Source organism: Meriones unguiculatus, chromosome 17 (assembly GCF_030254825.1).
Source record: "Meriones unguiculatus strain TT.TT164.6M chromosome 17, Bangor_MerUng_6.1, whole genome shotgun sequence".
NCBI classification, from domain to species: Eukaryota; Metazoa; Chordata; class Mammalia; order Rodentia; family Muridae; genus Meriones; species Meriones unguiculatus.
The window spans coordinates 39575953-39589384 of record NC_083364.1 but is presented as its reverse complement, the minus strand read 5'-3'; the positions used below and the strand labels follow the sequence as shown (position 1 = coordinate 39589384).

The window sequence follows — 13432 nt, the reverse complement described above, 5'->3', positions numbered from 1 at the left end:
TGGCTCACCTGTGGTACCTCCACATTGTATCTGTATATAATATATATATGTATATATGGGGGGGTTGTGTGTTTCTCTGTGTACCCTGGCTGTCCAAGACTCCCTTTGTAGACCAGGCTGGCCTCAAACTCACAGAGATCTGCCTGCCTCTGCCTCCCAGAGTACTGGCATTACAGGCATGGACACACCACCCAACTCTTTTGTTTTTTAAACAACATTGATTATATCCCTCCAATACAATTCCTTGTTCCCCATGTCGCAAAACATTCTCTTCCTACTTTGTGTCCATGCCAGTCAGCGCTGGGATCTTGTGAAGCTGACCATAGGTGCAGTGAGTTCTTGAGTACAGTAACCTCATCACACGAAGAAGACAGTGTTCCACAGCCTTTTCTCATTCCCCATTGATGCTCATCTTTCATATTTCATTATTCTCAACCACCTCCCCTTCCTCTGACAATCTCGGGAGGAGACTATGCCTTGATTCTCACTGCACTTATTGTCTTTATTGTATGGAAAACTATAGAGAAACAACTGTTGGCCCTGGAAGGTCGTCAACCAGGTGTGGTGGCACATGCCTTTAATCTCAGCTCTTGAGAGGCAGAAGCAAGTGTAGCTCTCTGAGTTCAAGGCTAGCCTGGTCTGCATAGAGAGTTCCACTCCACCCAGAGCTACACAGTGAAATCTCTCTCAAAAAATGAAATAAAATAAAATATAGGTTTGTCAAAGCATTTCAGACTTTTGAGTCAGTGGGAAAGGATTCATCCTAATGATTTGTCATGCAAGCACATGTAAGAGGATAATAGATATCCTCTTCATTCTAAGGTTAATACTCCTATGACAGCATAGGGGAGCATGTCTGGAATCCCAGCACTCTGGGACGCAGAGGAAGGCAGGTCTCTGAGTTTGAGGCCAGCCTGATCTACACAGTGAGTCCAGGATATCCAAGGCTACAAAGAGAAACCCTGTCTCAAAACGAAACAAAACAAAACAAGAAAAAAGACAGCAGGGCAGGTTTATGGAACCAAATTTTACATAAACACAGGGAACTTTGGAAATGAAGACCCAAATACCCAGGAACAGCTGTCTATTTTTAATGTTCTTTTTTGGCCCCAAATGGACAGTTAACTTCGTGTGTGACTGGACAAGATGGTTTATGGCCTACTGGTGAAAGACTGGGTAGGTGAACAAGGAGGCTGGTCTGTTCAGATTCCTGGTCTATCTATGGTACTGGGCAGAACCCATCCTAGAATGAAGGTTTTATGACCTACTAGAAGCAAGGCAGGTAAAGCAGCCTGCTCACAGACAGCTCCTACGCAAAAGGGCAAAGGAAGGTTTAGACAAGTTTCCTAGGTTTTCAGGCTGTCTTCAGGGTAACAGGTAGGGTTCTATGATCTGCCTTGGGAAAGAAGAATTTCTCTTGGTGGGATAGGGGATTGAACCTAGTGCCTTGAGCAAGCTTGGCAAAGAGCTCTATCTCTGAGGGACATCCCCAACTTTAATGCATCATTTTCTGAGTCTGAACATCAGCAAAGACATTTCCAAGAACAAGCCATTTAAAATGGGCAGATGTTAGCACTGGGCACAGAGGCACATGCTTAGAATCCCAGAATGTGAGAGGTGGAGTCAAGAGGATCGTGAGTTCAAGGTTCAGGTGGGGAGCATGGGGAGTTGAAGAAAGGCCTGGGCCACGAAATAGCAAAACCCTGTCTCCAATGAGAATCAGTTATTAGAACTCTGCTTAGGTGACCATCCTGATAGTGGCCTCTGTCAATCTGATGGGCTTTGGTTAGAAAGGCCTTTGGAACAGACCTCTGGCACCTCACTGAAGAAAGTTCTACACTGGGTCAACTGAGGTGGGAGACCCATCCTAAATATGGATGACACCATCCCATGGTCCTAGACCAAAGAAAAGAATGAAATTGGCTGAGTGCCAGCGCCTGTTCTCCTTCAGACACATGAGACCAATTGCCTCACGCACACACCACCAGGCTGTCCTCGCTGAGATAGATGGCCTAACCCTGCAATCATGAGCCAAAGTCCAAACTGCTCCTGAAGTTCTGGCTCCTCACTGGCTTGAAGGTCAAGGTTTATGTGACCAGAGCTAGTAGGGGGGAGTCCAGGGCTTACCCAAGGAGCAGTGCTTGGGGAAATGAGAGCAGAGGGGGGCTGTCACCCCCAAAGCTCAGTCTTGGCCAACTCACAGGAGACAGAGAGCAGGGTAGGGAGGCTGCCTGACAGTGTGTCCAGCATCATTCAGCTTTGATTCATGTAGTTTTGTTTCCTTCTTCTCCAATGCATCAGATCATCTCAAAAGACAGTGGCCTCTCAAGCCAAGTTCCCTTTATTTCTTTTTAGACAGCGGAATTTCTTTTCGATAAGTCAACCCTCATGGAAATCTACAGGCTGTGTAGGCTGGTGCATGGGATTAAAGGAAAAAGCATAAGAGTCTCATGTTAAATAAAGATTACCAGTCAGTATGGGTTCTGTAAATCTAAAGAAAGGCGATTTACCAGTTAATATCTTTTCCCATTGATTTGTTTTGTCTTGTTTTAGACAGGGCCAGCCTGGGATCCATGAAATCCTTTCATCTCCCTCCCCCAACCCTCCCCACAACCCGGCCTCACAGGGTTTCTCTGTATAACCATGGCTGTCCTGGACTCACATTGTAGACCCTGAGTGCTGGGATTACAGATGAAATCCCTTCTTAAAGAGAGAGAGAGAGAGAGAAAGAGAGGGGGAGAGACTCAACAGCAGCAGAAGAAATAAAGATGTTTGCTATTTTATTCTTTGAGAATAAATAAATTTAGACACTGGAAATAAAAGTCCTCCATAGACAGTTTTACTGTCTTATAAGGTTGGGTGAATTCTAAGCAATCAGCCTTGACATTATTAAGTATTTTCTTAAAGAACTCTTTGCCTGCCTTTGGATCCCTTTCCCCTAGCTGGTCAGCCTTTCTAGCCTCAATACAAGAAGATGAACCCAGTCCTGCTTGACATGCCAAGGTGGGTAGATTCCCATGGGAGGGGGCACCAGTGGAGGGATGGATAAGTGAGAGGAAGAAACTGGGAGAAGAGGAGAGAGGGGAAATGCCTATCAGGATGTAAAGTAAATAAATTAATGGGTAAGTGAGGGAAAAAAGAAAAAAACCTCTTTGAGGTTTAACATATTTGGAAACTCAGGTTCCTCATCTGACACAACAGGATAAAGTTGGCACACAGAGAAGGGAGGAACCTATGCTAACCACACCTGATTCCTGAGCATGCCCACTTGTTCACTCCCCCCACCTCATTTTCCCCCAACCCCACTCAGCATTTCCTCTAAGACTGGTAATAAGACTTGCCTGAGGCCACACTCATTTCTTCAGTCCCTCCACTATTGTGGAAGGTGATGATGTAATACATAGGAGGAGATTTATAGGGACCTTTAAAACCCTGAGTCTCCAAGTTTGCCTGATCACTTCTTCTCAGCATCCTGCCTAGCAAAGAAGCAGCTAGCTAGCATGATCCGAGGAGGCTTGAGCGAGGCCAAACCTGCCACACCAGAAATCCAGGAGATTGTTGACAAGGTGAGTCGCTGCACTTCAGGATGAAGTTTGATCCCAAATCAAACTTTCAAAATTTGGTTCATAATTTGGCCCTGTGTTAAGAGTGTGGGAAGAAAAAGAAAACAGAAATGTGTGAGATTTGTTCAGACTTTTCTAGAGCTTAAAGAGGAATCTTAAGCCTTTTAGAGAAATTTCAGCACTCTAATTGTAAAATTGGCCAAGTTACACTGTTTACTGCAGCCTTGGTTTCCTCCTTTGCTGAAGGTGAATTTGTGCTTTTACTTACGTTTACTTACATGTGTGATCCCAGGAGCTCTGATCCACTGACTGATGGAGTGTTTTCCACCTCACTACTTGAAGCCAGTGTCTAAGGTTGTTAGGGACATCTCAGGTTGACAGCAGATAAGACTGTTAGCGATTCCTGCACTGATTCCAGATGCTTTGCCACCACACCATCGCAGTCAAAATAGAACTCAATGTTTCTAGCAAGTTAATATATGGTCCTTAACTATCACCTATATGCTAAAAATGTACTGTGTTGCATGTTTTATAACAGAGAAACACATGGGAATTACAGGCATAGTTTGCAATCTGTCATCTTATTTTCTTACATCATTTTGTTTTTCCTCCCTGAAACATCACATCACCCAGGCAGATCAGTTGTGTTTGCTGTTTGTTTGTTTGAGACATGGTGTTGCTATGTAGTCCTGGCTAGTCTAGCACTTAAGTAACCCAGGGTGGCCTCAAACTCATGGCACTTCCCCTGCCTCAACTTCTAAGTGCTGGGATTACAGACATGCACCACTATGCCAGGAACCATAGGCCTCTATGTGAGTCAAAGAGATGGGAGCCTTCGTGCGTAAGGGACTGGACATTCTACAGGCTGTCACAGGCCTATTATTCAATGACTAAATACTAACTAGTTCTCACTCGTGGGTTTATTTTAATAAATATTGGGCATTTTACTTTTGAGGAAGATAATATTAAATCTTTACATCTTCATCTGGCTTCTCCCATCAAGCTGCCGTTCTCAAACTTGCTGTGCACATGAGTCAGCAGTCGCTCTAGGTAAAATGCAGGCTATGCAGCCCGCACGTCCACATTTCATCCAGGCTCTCAGGTTCTCTGGTTGCTCTACCCAGGGTTCCCTTTCTTCTAGAACTCGATATCTGGCATCCCAGGAGGCTTGGAGGAGATGGGGTTTTCAAATAGGTTAAAAGGACTCACTAAAACCACATGCAGAAAAATGATTTCAAAAACAAATATGCACAGATGAGGCAAAGTTGCTGTGCGTGTTGCCTGAAAAATTCCCTGAGATGTTCAGATATAGATATAGATATATAGAGATAGATACACACACATAGATATCCAATGCATTTTTATCACATAATTTTTAAAAGATAGGTAACTCCCAGAAGGGCTTACCTTGCTGATGACACCACCTGTGGCCCACATCTTCAGGAATAAAATTAATTTAGAAGTGTGTGTTTGCAGCTTTGGAAAAGTAGAATGAGAAATGGACATTAACAGGATTGCCTCACTGGGAGAAGGATCTTTGCTCTTTTAAAATCCTTGACTACACCCCACCTCCCATTTGATCTTCAAAGCTGTGAGGTGGGCAAGGAGGGCATCACATCCTATTTTCAGAATATGAAACCAAGACTCGAAATGCTTGAGTCACCTAGTTAGGAAATTAACCTGCCCTTTCCACAGGGAGCTTTGCAGGTATGAGAGGAGAGACTGCAGCAAACCTGCCTCCTCTGTGGAAGCATGGCATCGGGTTTAAATCACCATTCAAGACGCCCAGCCACGACCCATTTGGTGACAGGGCGTTTCCTGAGTCTCTCCTAGGTGTCTAGTGTCCGGTGTCAGGCTACAAACCATAGAAGCTACCTAAAGGGCGATAAGACCTGGTCTGTACGCCCCAAAAATTAACAGTGCAGAGGAAATCAAGATATCTAGAGCACATTAAGAAATACAACATAATTAAACACTTTTAAACCTAATCATAGGTTAAAGACCTAAAAGGACTTTGGGGAACAAGGACAGCGTGGTGGCTTGACTTTCAGACTTCACTCCTCTGTCCCCTCTGGCAGGAGACAGCCTGAGGGGACAATTTCCAGTTAAGATTTAGAGACTTGAGCCGCCATTCTAGGCTCATCGGCATCTCTGTGGTTCCCAGGTTTGTAACTCAGCTAAGCGCAGCCAACACAGCTTAAAAGCATTCTCTCCCTTTCTCTTCATAAGATCAAACCGCAGCTGGAAGAGCAAACCAATGAGAAATACGAAACCTTCAAAGCCGTCGAGTATAAATCCCAAGTCGTCGCTGGAATCAATCACTTCATTAAGGTTAGACTCTGTCCTCAGTTACACACTGCTGGGGTGTGTTCTGTCGACCCGACTGGACCTTCGTTTAAAGAAGACACCTGCAAGTAGGAGATTCCCAGATCTGTCAGTGATAGGATATTAACCTTGCTTTTCCTTGTGAATATAGAAAGCTTTTGTACGTGCTCTTTAATTTCTAAAACTGTACAGAAAAGACGGTGTAACAGCCAGGGCATTGGCTCCCAGCCACGGCCATTTCTTCTGTTATGTGGATGTGCTTGCATGAGTCTTAGGGTATGGAATTTGGCCAGACAGTGTCTTAAAGCATTTTCTACCTCAAAATGTCCTAATTTTATATGTGTTCAAGTTAAATGCACTTAAAGGATTACAATTGTTATCTGAAAGAATAACTCTTTTCTAAATAGCTATTTTCATTCTTTAGTTATTAATATAACTTAAATACTCCTTTTTAAAAAAAATTATTTCTGTTTCTAAGTGATCTGTTTGCATGTACACCTGCATGCCAGAAGAGGGCATCAGGTCTCATTATAGACAGCTGTGAGCCTGCTTGTGGTTGCTGGGAATTGAGCTCAGGACCTCTGGAAGAGCAGCAAGGGCTGTTAGCTGTTGAGCCTTCTCTCCAGCCCCCAAATAAATCTTTTTATAGCTCAAGCAGGTCCAACTCATGACACTGCAGCTATAGTATAAAGCCATACTTAGAGTATTTTAAAAATAAATTTTAGGAGACAGAGAAACAACTCCACCATTAAGACTGAATGCTGCTCTTGCAAAGTCTCAGGCTCAGATCCCAGCACCCACCGCAGATGACCCACAACCGCTGCAGCAACAGCTGTAAGAGGCCTGACCCTCCCCACCTGTGCACACCCATACACAGAGTCACAGGAATATAATTTCTAAAAAAAAAAAAATTAAACAACTTTTATAGCCATATCAAAAAATTAAATTAAATGTCCTGATTAAGTTCTAATAGAAAAAAATACTTTGACATTCTTGTGATGACAAGGGAACCAATTAAAAAACTCAACTGTGGATAATAAATAGGTTCTGTGTTTCTCTCTATATATTACACAATGACTATCTTGATTCCAAAGATAAGAGCTATTCAAGTGACTTTACCTACTCGGCTTGGACACTGAACCAAGGCACAATGCCATTTATTTCTTCTTTTTAAGTAACTAATAACTTAAGCTATGAATTTTAATATATTGATTAAAAATAAAATGCCTGCCTCAAAACAAAACCAACCAACAAGAGAAGCAACATGATGTAGACACTGGAATCCAACAGATCTGGGTTTGAATTTGGACTCTGCCATTTACAGGGGGACAAAATTACTACACCTTAACGTTTGGTGTTTTTTGTTTGTTTATTTGTTTGTTTTTTGTTGTTTTGATGGTTAGGGTGTTTTGGTTGTTGTTGTTTTGATGCAGAGTCTATGTGTATCTCAGGCTGTCCTGGAACTCAAACACCATATTTATAACATGACCTTGAATGTCTGTTCCTCCTGCCTCCACCTCCTGAGCGCTCAGATGATAGGCACTTGCCACCTGACTTACATAGGAGGTGCTGGTTGCCCAGACCCAAGGCTTCATGCAAGCTAGGCAGCACTGTGCTGGCTAACCTCCCCAGCTCCTGAAAATTACTCTCTGGTAATCTGTGTCTGGTGGCTTTGAAACCGAGAGTGTCACACCTTTTTTCAGACCTACAATAAGAAGTCAGTGAGATCACACACACACACATACACACACACACACACACACACACACACACACTTGGGGTATGGTGTTCACACTTGCTGTATGGTACTTATCGTAGTGTTATATATATTGGTGAACTGATTAGTAGCATTTTAAGATTCAGGGAGGAAGGACTGTCAGACCATAATATCTACTGTATAACACAGAACTTCTATTGTTCCAATAAAGAACAAAGTGGCAGTTCTTACCCTGATGTTCTAGGACCTGGGTTCATGCCCAAACTACCAATGGTATTGTCACCCCTATGACATCTAAGCTCCTTTTATTTTACAAAGGAGGCGACCTGCTAGCTGTTCACGCAGTAGGTCTCAATAAATCAGAGGTATGGGGACCATACAGTCCATATTTTCTCAAGTAACTATGAGTTTCTCCTCCCAACTTGAAAGTCAGAAAGCAGACTCACCAAAAGTACAGGCTGCCCTTTGCTCCTGTTCCAGGCATCGTGGAAATAAAATGTGATTCTGGAATGAAATTTGTGCTCAGGATTTAATGAAAAGAACAATAAATTAAATCCAGCTGGAGAGAGGGCTCAGTGGGTAAGAGTGCTGGCTGCTCTTGCAGAGGACCTGGGGCTGGGTCCCAGCACCCACACGGCAGCTCACAGCCATCTCTAACTCCAGTCTGAGGGGACCTACCACCCTCTGCTAAGGTCTCTGGGCACTGTAGGCAAGGGATGCTCTTGAAGACACATGTTCATACAAATAAATTAACTAAAACCTTTTTCTAAAAGCTATTAAAAATGAACCTAGGAAATATGCCTCCTGCCATACTGTTAGTTGCTCTTTCTCTTAACACTAGGGCTGATGGGAGCTTTGTTCATTGATGCCGCCTTAGGCCAGAAGTGTGGTTTCAGGACAGCTTACCACATCAAATCTTTACAAGAGAGAAGATTTGTCATACAATGGATATCCATGTGAATAACCTCTATTCCTCCCTCCCTCCCTCCCTTCTTCCCTCCCTCCCTCCCTCCCTCCCTCCCTCCCTTCCTTCCTTCCTTCCTTCCTTTTCTGCTTTCTTTCTTCTTTTATGTTTTTCAGGTTGATGTAGGGGGTGGCCGTTACATTCACGTGAGAGCCTTCAGTGGTATCAATGATCCTGGTTTTGAACTTAGTGGTTACCAGGCTGACAAAACCAGGGATGATGACCTGACCTACTTCTAAGAAGGAAATTCTAAACTTACCTGAGTCTTCTCATTGTAAAGAGATGTGGCCATCAATAAAGAAGCATTCTTCAAATACCTGTCTTCTTCCATCATGACTCATTTATTGCATCGACCTTTACTTTCTAGACGATTATTTTAAATTACGGAACAGTTCATGAATTTGCATGTTATTTTTCCGCTAGGGCCAAGCTAATCTCTGTATCATTCCAGTTTTAATATTTGTGCTGCCAAAGAGAATACAGTGTTAATGGTTCAGAGAAGAGGTCCCACGATAAGTGATACCAACCAGAAGCCTTATAGAAACTAAGGCTTGCCTGCTATTGCAGACAGGATAGGACCGCCCTCCTTCCTGGCAGGGGCAAGCACCAGTGGCTGTCAGGCACGCACAACCCTGTGGTTGCCCAGAACCCAGCATACTGTATCTGCTTTCCTATTTGAAAATTAAGTTGGTATTTTACAAGACAGGATTTGAAACAATCCTAAACTTACAGAAAAGCTGCGCTTTCCCCCTTCCCCACTTTCCCCTCACTCTTGAGAGTCAGGTGCAGCGATTTCTCACCACCAACAGATGCTTCCTGCACTCAACTAGTGCAAACAGCAGTGTGCATTCCCACTAACAAGGACATTCTCCTGCACAGCCAGAAACCAACAACCAAGATCAGAAAATGAACACTGTTGCCATGCTAACATCTTGGCCCCAGATCCATTCAAGTTTTTCAAATGATTGCAATAATGTCCTGAATTACCAAAGGTCCAGGCCAGAAACTATAGTTTACGCCTGTGCATACACACACACACACACACACACCAGTGCATGAGTGCATGCCTCCATCACTTGTGGTCAGAAGATAACTTGGAGAAATTGGTTCTCTCTTTCCATCCAGTGGATCCAAGGCTCAAACTGAGGTAATTAGGCTTGGTGACAAATGCCCTTGCCCACTGAGCCATCTCACTAAATACCTTAACTGAATAGCTTCTATGCATACCATGCAATGCATATACCTCAAGTGTTCTGTTCAGGGACTTTGAGTATAGTCACAAATGTGTGCAAACATGACCATATCAATTTCACAAGATTTTCCACATCCAACAAAGAGAGCCCTACGGCTGTCAATCATCTAACTTCCCCCTCTCCTCTCACTCCTCACTGCTAAGCAGCCACTGCTTCCCTTTCTGCCTGGATTTGCCTGTTCTAGACATTCCATATGTATGTGTCTGTGTATACACATATATGGAATCATTTCTTTGATCATTTGTAACTGGTGTTTTTCTGTGAACAATTTTCAATGTTCATGTGACATCATTTCATTACTTGCTTATACTTAGGGCAGTTTTTTATCATATTCTATAAATACACATAATTACTATATTTGTATAACATGTTTCCTTTGCTTGTTTGTATGTTTGCTTGAGACAGATTGCTGCTATGTAGCCCAGACTGGTCCTCAATTCAACAAGTAGCCCAAGTTGACCTCTAACTCATGATCCTCCTGCCTCAGCCCTCTGAGCATGTGATTATAGACATGTACCACTTTGCCTGGTCCACACTTTCATAAATCTTATCATATTTGAAAATTATAGCTATATATGTTTACGAAGTATAAAATGATGTCTGGGTTCTTAATGCAGTGCAGAATAACTAAATCAAGCAAGGTAATCCTTCCATCACCTCAAACATTCCACATTTTCAATGACAACAGTTTAAACATTCCTTTGATGAAATCATAATGCATAGCACTCAAGTATTAGCAAGATCCAATGTTTATTCCTCTGTTGAAGACTTTAAGCCCTTTGGTTGTCACCTCTCAATCCCACCCCCAACTTTGGGCCATTATTCCCTTTGCCTTGAAGGGGTCAGGTCACAGAAGGGAAAGCATGTAGTATTGGGCTTATTTCACTCAGCACAATGTCTCCAGTTGCATCCACACCATCACGGAAGACACTTCTTCCTTCTAGAGGCCGGGCAGTGTACTGCCTTTGGCTTATTTCCTTATTTACTGGCAGACACAGGTGGGTCCTACAGCCTTCTGTTGTGGGTACAGCTTCAGTGCACAGGGATGCTCACCTTCCAGGCAAATATCCACAAGCAGAACCGCTTGCTTGTGTGTTTTGGTTTGTAAAGGAACGTCTATAATATCCACATTCATTTACATCCCCTTCACCTGTGCAGTGTTTCCTCCTCCTAGTAAGTGGCCTTACTAGCTGCTGTGTGAGGTGACACCTCACTGTCTTTTTTTTTTTTTACATCCTGGTTGTAGCCCCCTCCCTCCTTGTTTCCCCTAACACCTGCCCCTACTCCTCAGAGAAGGGGAGCCCCAACCACTCACCCAAACATATCGAGTTGCTTCAGGACTGAGCGCATCCTCTTCCCCTGTGGCCTGGCAAGGCAGCCCCACCAGGAGAAAGTGATCAAAAAGCAGACAACAGAGCCCCTGTCAGAGTCAGCCCCTATTCTCCTTACTAGGGAACCTCTATGAGGACTGAGCTGCCCATTCCCTACATGTGTGTAGGGGGCTTAGGTCCAGTCCAGGCATGTCTTTGGTCAGTCTCCACAGGCCCCCCTGGGCCCTGGTTAGTTGGTGCTGTTGGTCTTCTTGTGGAGCTTCTGTCCCCTCTGGGGTCTTCTGTCCTTTTCCCCACTCTTCCTCAAGGCTCCCTGTGCTCCACCCGATGATGGAAACAGATGCAGACCCCCACAAACTCACTGTCACTTTAATTAGTGGTTTCAAGCATGATTTTCATCCTCTGACAGCCACGTGCACAGGGCCAGCTATTCAAGTCTTTTGCCTTTCCTTCACTGGGATATTTGTCTTTCTAGAGGGTTGAGGTCCTCGTTAAGTTTGCATATTAATCTCTTATTAGGTGAGCATCTTATAAACATTTTTCCTTCATCCATATACGTCAGACACTGTATGGAACTATTTTCATGTACTCTCATTTGTCTAGTGCTTCTGTTGCCTTGTGTTTCTAGGGGGCCAAACCTAAACAACACTCCCAGGACCAATGTTGTCACCCTGGTTTTTGTCTTTTTCTAGGAGATTTTTGCTTCATTGGGTTTTGTGGGTTTTGTTTTGTTTTAATTTTGAGAAAGGCCCAGACTGCATTTGAATTCAGTCTGGAGTCCAGCTGGCCCTTGGACTCACAGTCCTTCTTAGCCTTTCAAGTATGATGGGACTGCTTGCTTGTGCCACCAGGTCCGCCAGAAATTTAAATTTTGACAGATACTAAGTTTATAAATATCCATGGGCCATAAGACCATTTTACCAACATCACTGCTTCCAATGCATGGACAAAATAGTCTTTTTTTTTTTTCTGTTCATCTCTTTAAATTTTTTGATTTGTGTTTTAGGAGTTTAGGCAGCCTTACCTCCCTCACCAAACTTACTCCTAAGAGCTTGGTGAGTGTGGGAAGCTGCTACGATGAGATTTTTCTTTTAACTTATCTTCCAGACAGGCCATTGTTAATGAGAAACACTATTGGTAGTGGTGGTGGAGGTGGTGGTGGAGGTGGTGGAGGTGATGGAGGTGGTGGTGGTGGTGGTGGTGGTGGTGGAGGTGGTGGAGGTGGTGGCTAAGCAGGATGTCACTGCAGCCGCGGAGGGCTTGGACATTATTGTGTAGACCAGGCTAATCTGACGCAACTCAGTGGTTGGGACATCAGGGCTGGGGTTTCCCTTTTTATTCCTGATTTAATCTCTAGGCACTTCTTTATTTACCTGTGTAGACTTCCTATTGATTCATCATTCTGTGTCTGTAGGGTGTACCTGTCTGGGAATTCCTCCTGGGTTCTATTTGGGGTATATAATTGTTCAGAATAACATTTCCACAATGCTTCGTATGTCTGTGGTAGCTGCTGAAATGTCTCCATCTTGATTTAGTTCTCAGTTTTTGTGCTCATTTTAGACAAGGCATGATTTACTCCTCAGTCTTTTCAAACACTGTTTCGTGTTGCTTGTTTTCCGGATTCCGTCTGTTTCTGCTATGGTCTCTATTCTTCCCCATTCTTCTGTTAACACAAGCTTGGCTTGACCCTTCCCGTCCAGACACAGAACTCAGCAGCACTTGTGAGCTTTTGATTGTGAGAACTTGTGATCATCGTTGCTCTTACAGAGGCCCACAGTGCATCCTACAAGTTTTGGTGTGCTCTTTTGCAGTTTTGGCTGCCTTCATTTTTAGATTCTTTTAAAAGCTGTTCATTGCACCATTAGTTGTTCTGCCATATTACCTAATTTTACTGTTTGTGAATTTCCAACATTCTTCCTCCTGTTAGTGATTTCTGCTTTTACAATGTTGCAATGTAATATATATATTTGCATGGTATCAGTCTTCTTCAGCTGCTAGACTTGTCCTATAAGACAATCTGGACAATGTTCTATATATTTTATTAGGTCAATTTGGTCAAAAGAGTGAAGTTCAGAGTTCTTTTATTGATTTTGGTCTGGATAATCTGTCCAATATTGAAAATGGTATGTGAAAGTTCCTTACTATCATGGTATTTCATTTGTGGATATTATTGTTTAAGACAGGGTTTCATTACAACTTGTGCTGGCCTGGAACTCATGATCAGCCTGCCTCTCGCTCCTGAGTGCTGGACGGCTGTGTGTCACCAGCTCTAATACCTA

At 43.4% G+C, this 13432-nt stretch overlaps 1 protein-coding gene and 1 non-coding gene across 2 annotated transcripts; one reads left to right on the top strand and one right to left on the bottom strand.

The window, feature by feature from the left end:
• Positions 1-3407: 3407 nt before the first annotated feature.
• LOC132648548 (cystatin-A-like) lies at positions 3408-8887 on the top strand. The gene is made up of 3 exons (XM_060370334.1): positions 3408-3566; positions 5793-5894; positions 8686-8887. Exons 1-3 carry the CDS (start codon positions 3501-3503, stop codon positions 8806-8808), a joined length of 291 nt encoding a protein of 96 aa, XP_060226317.1. The 5' UTR covers positions 3408-3500; the 3' UTR covers positions 8809-8887.
• A 59-nt stretch (positions 8888-8946) lies between these two features.
• On the bottom strand, positions 8947-9050 carry LOC132648913 (U6 spliceosomal RNA). The gene has a single exon (XR_009587294.1). It is a non-coding gene; the product is annotated as a U6 spliceosomal RNA (small nuclear RNA).
• Between the last annotated feature and the right edge of the window lie 4382 nt (positions 9051-13432).

What these genes read in the sequence shown, in the direction of transcription:
- LOC132648548 (XM_060370334.1), top strand. Translation starts at nt 3,501, where the DNA reads ATGATCCGAGGAGGCTTGAGCGAGGCCAAACCTGCCACACCAGAAATC. An exon ending in TCCAGGAGATTGTTGACAAG is followed by an intron (nt 3,567 to 5,792) that starts GTGAGTCGCTGC and finishes TCTCTTCATAAG; the next exon opens with ATCAAACCGCAGCTGGAAGA. An exon ending in GAATCAATCACTTCATTAAG is followed by an intron (nt 5,895 to 8,685) that starts GTTAGACTCTGT and finishes TATGTTTTTCAG; the next exon opens with GTTGATGTAGGGGGTGGCCG.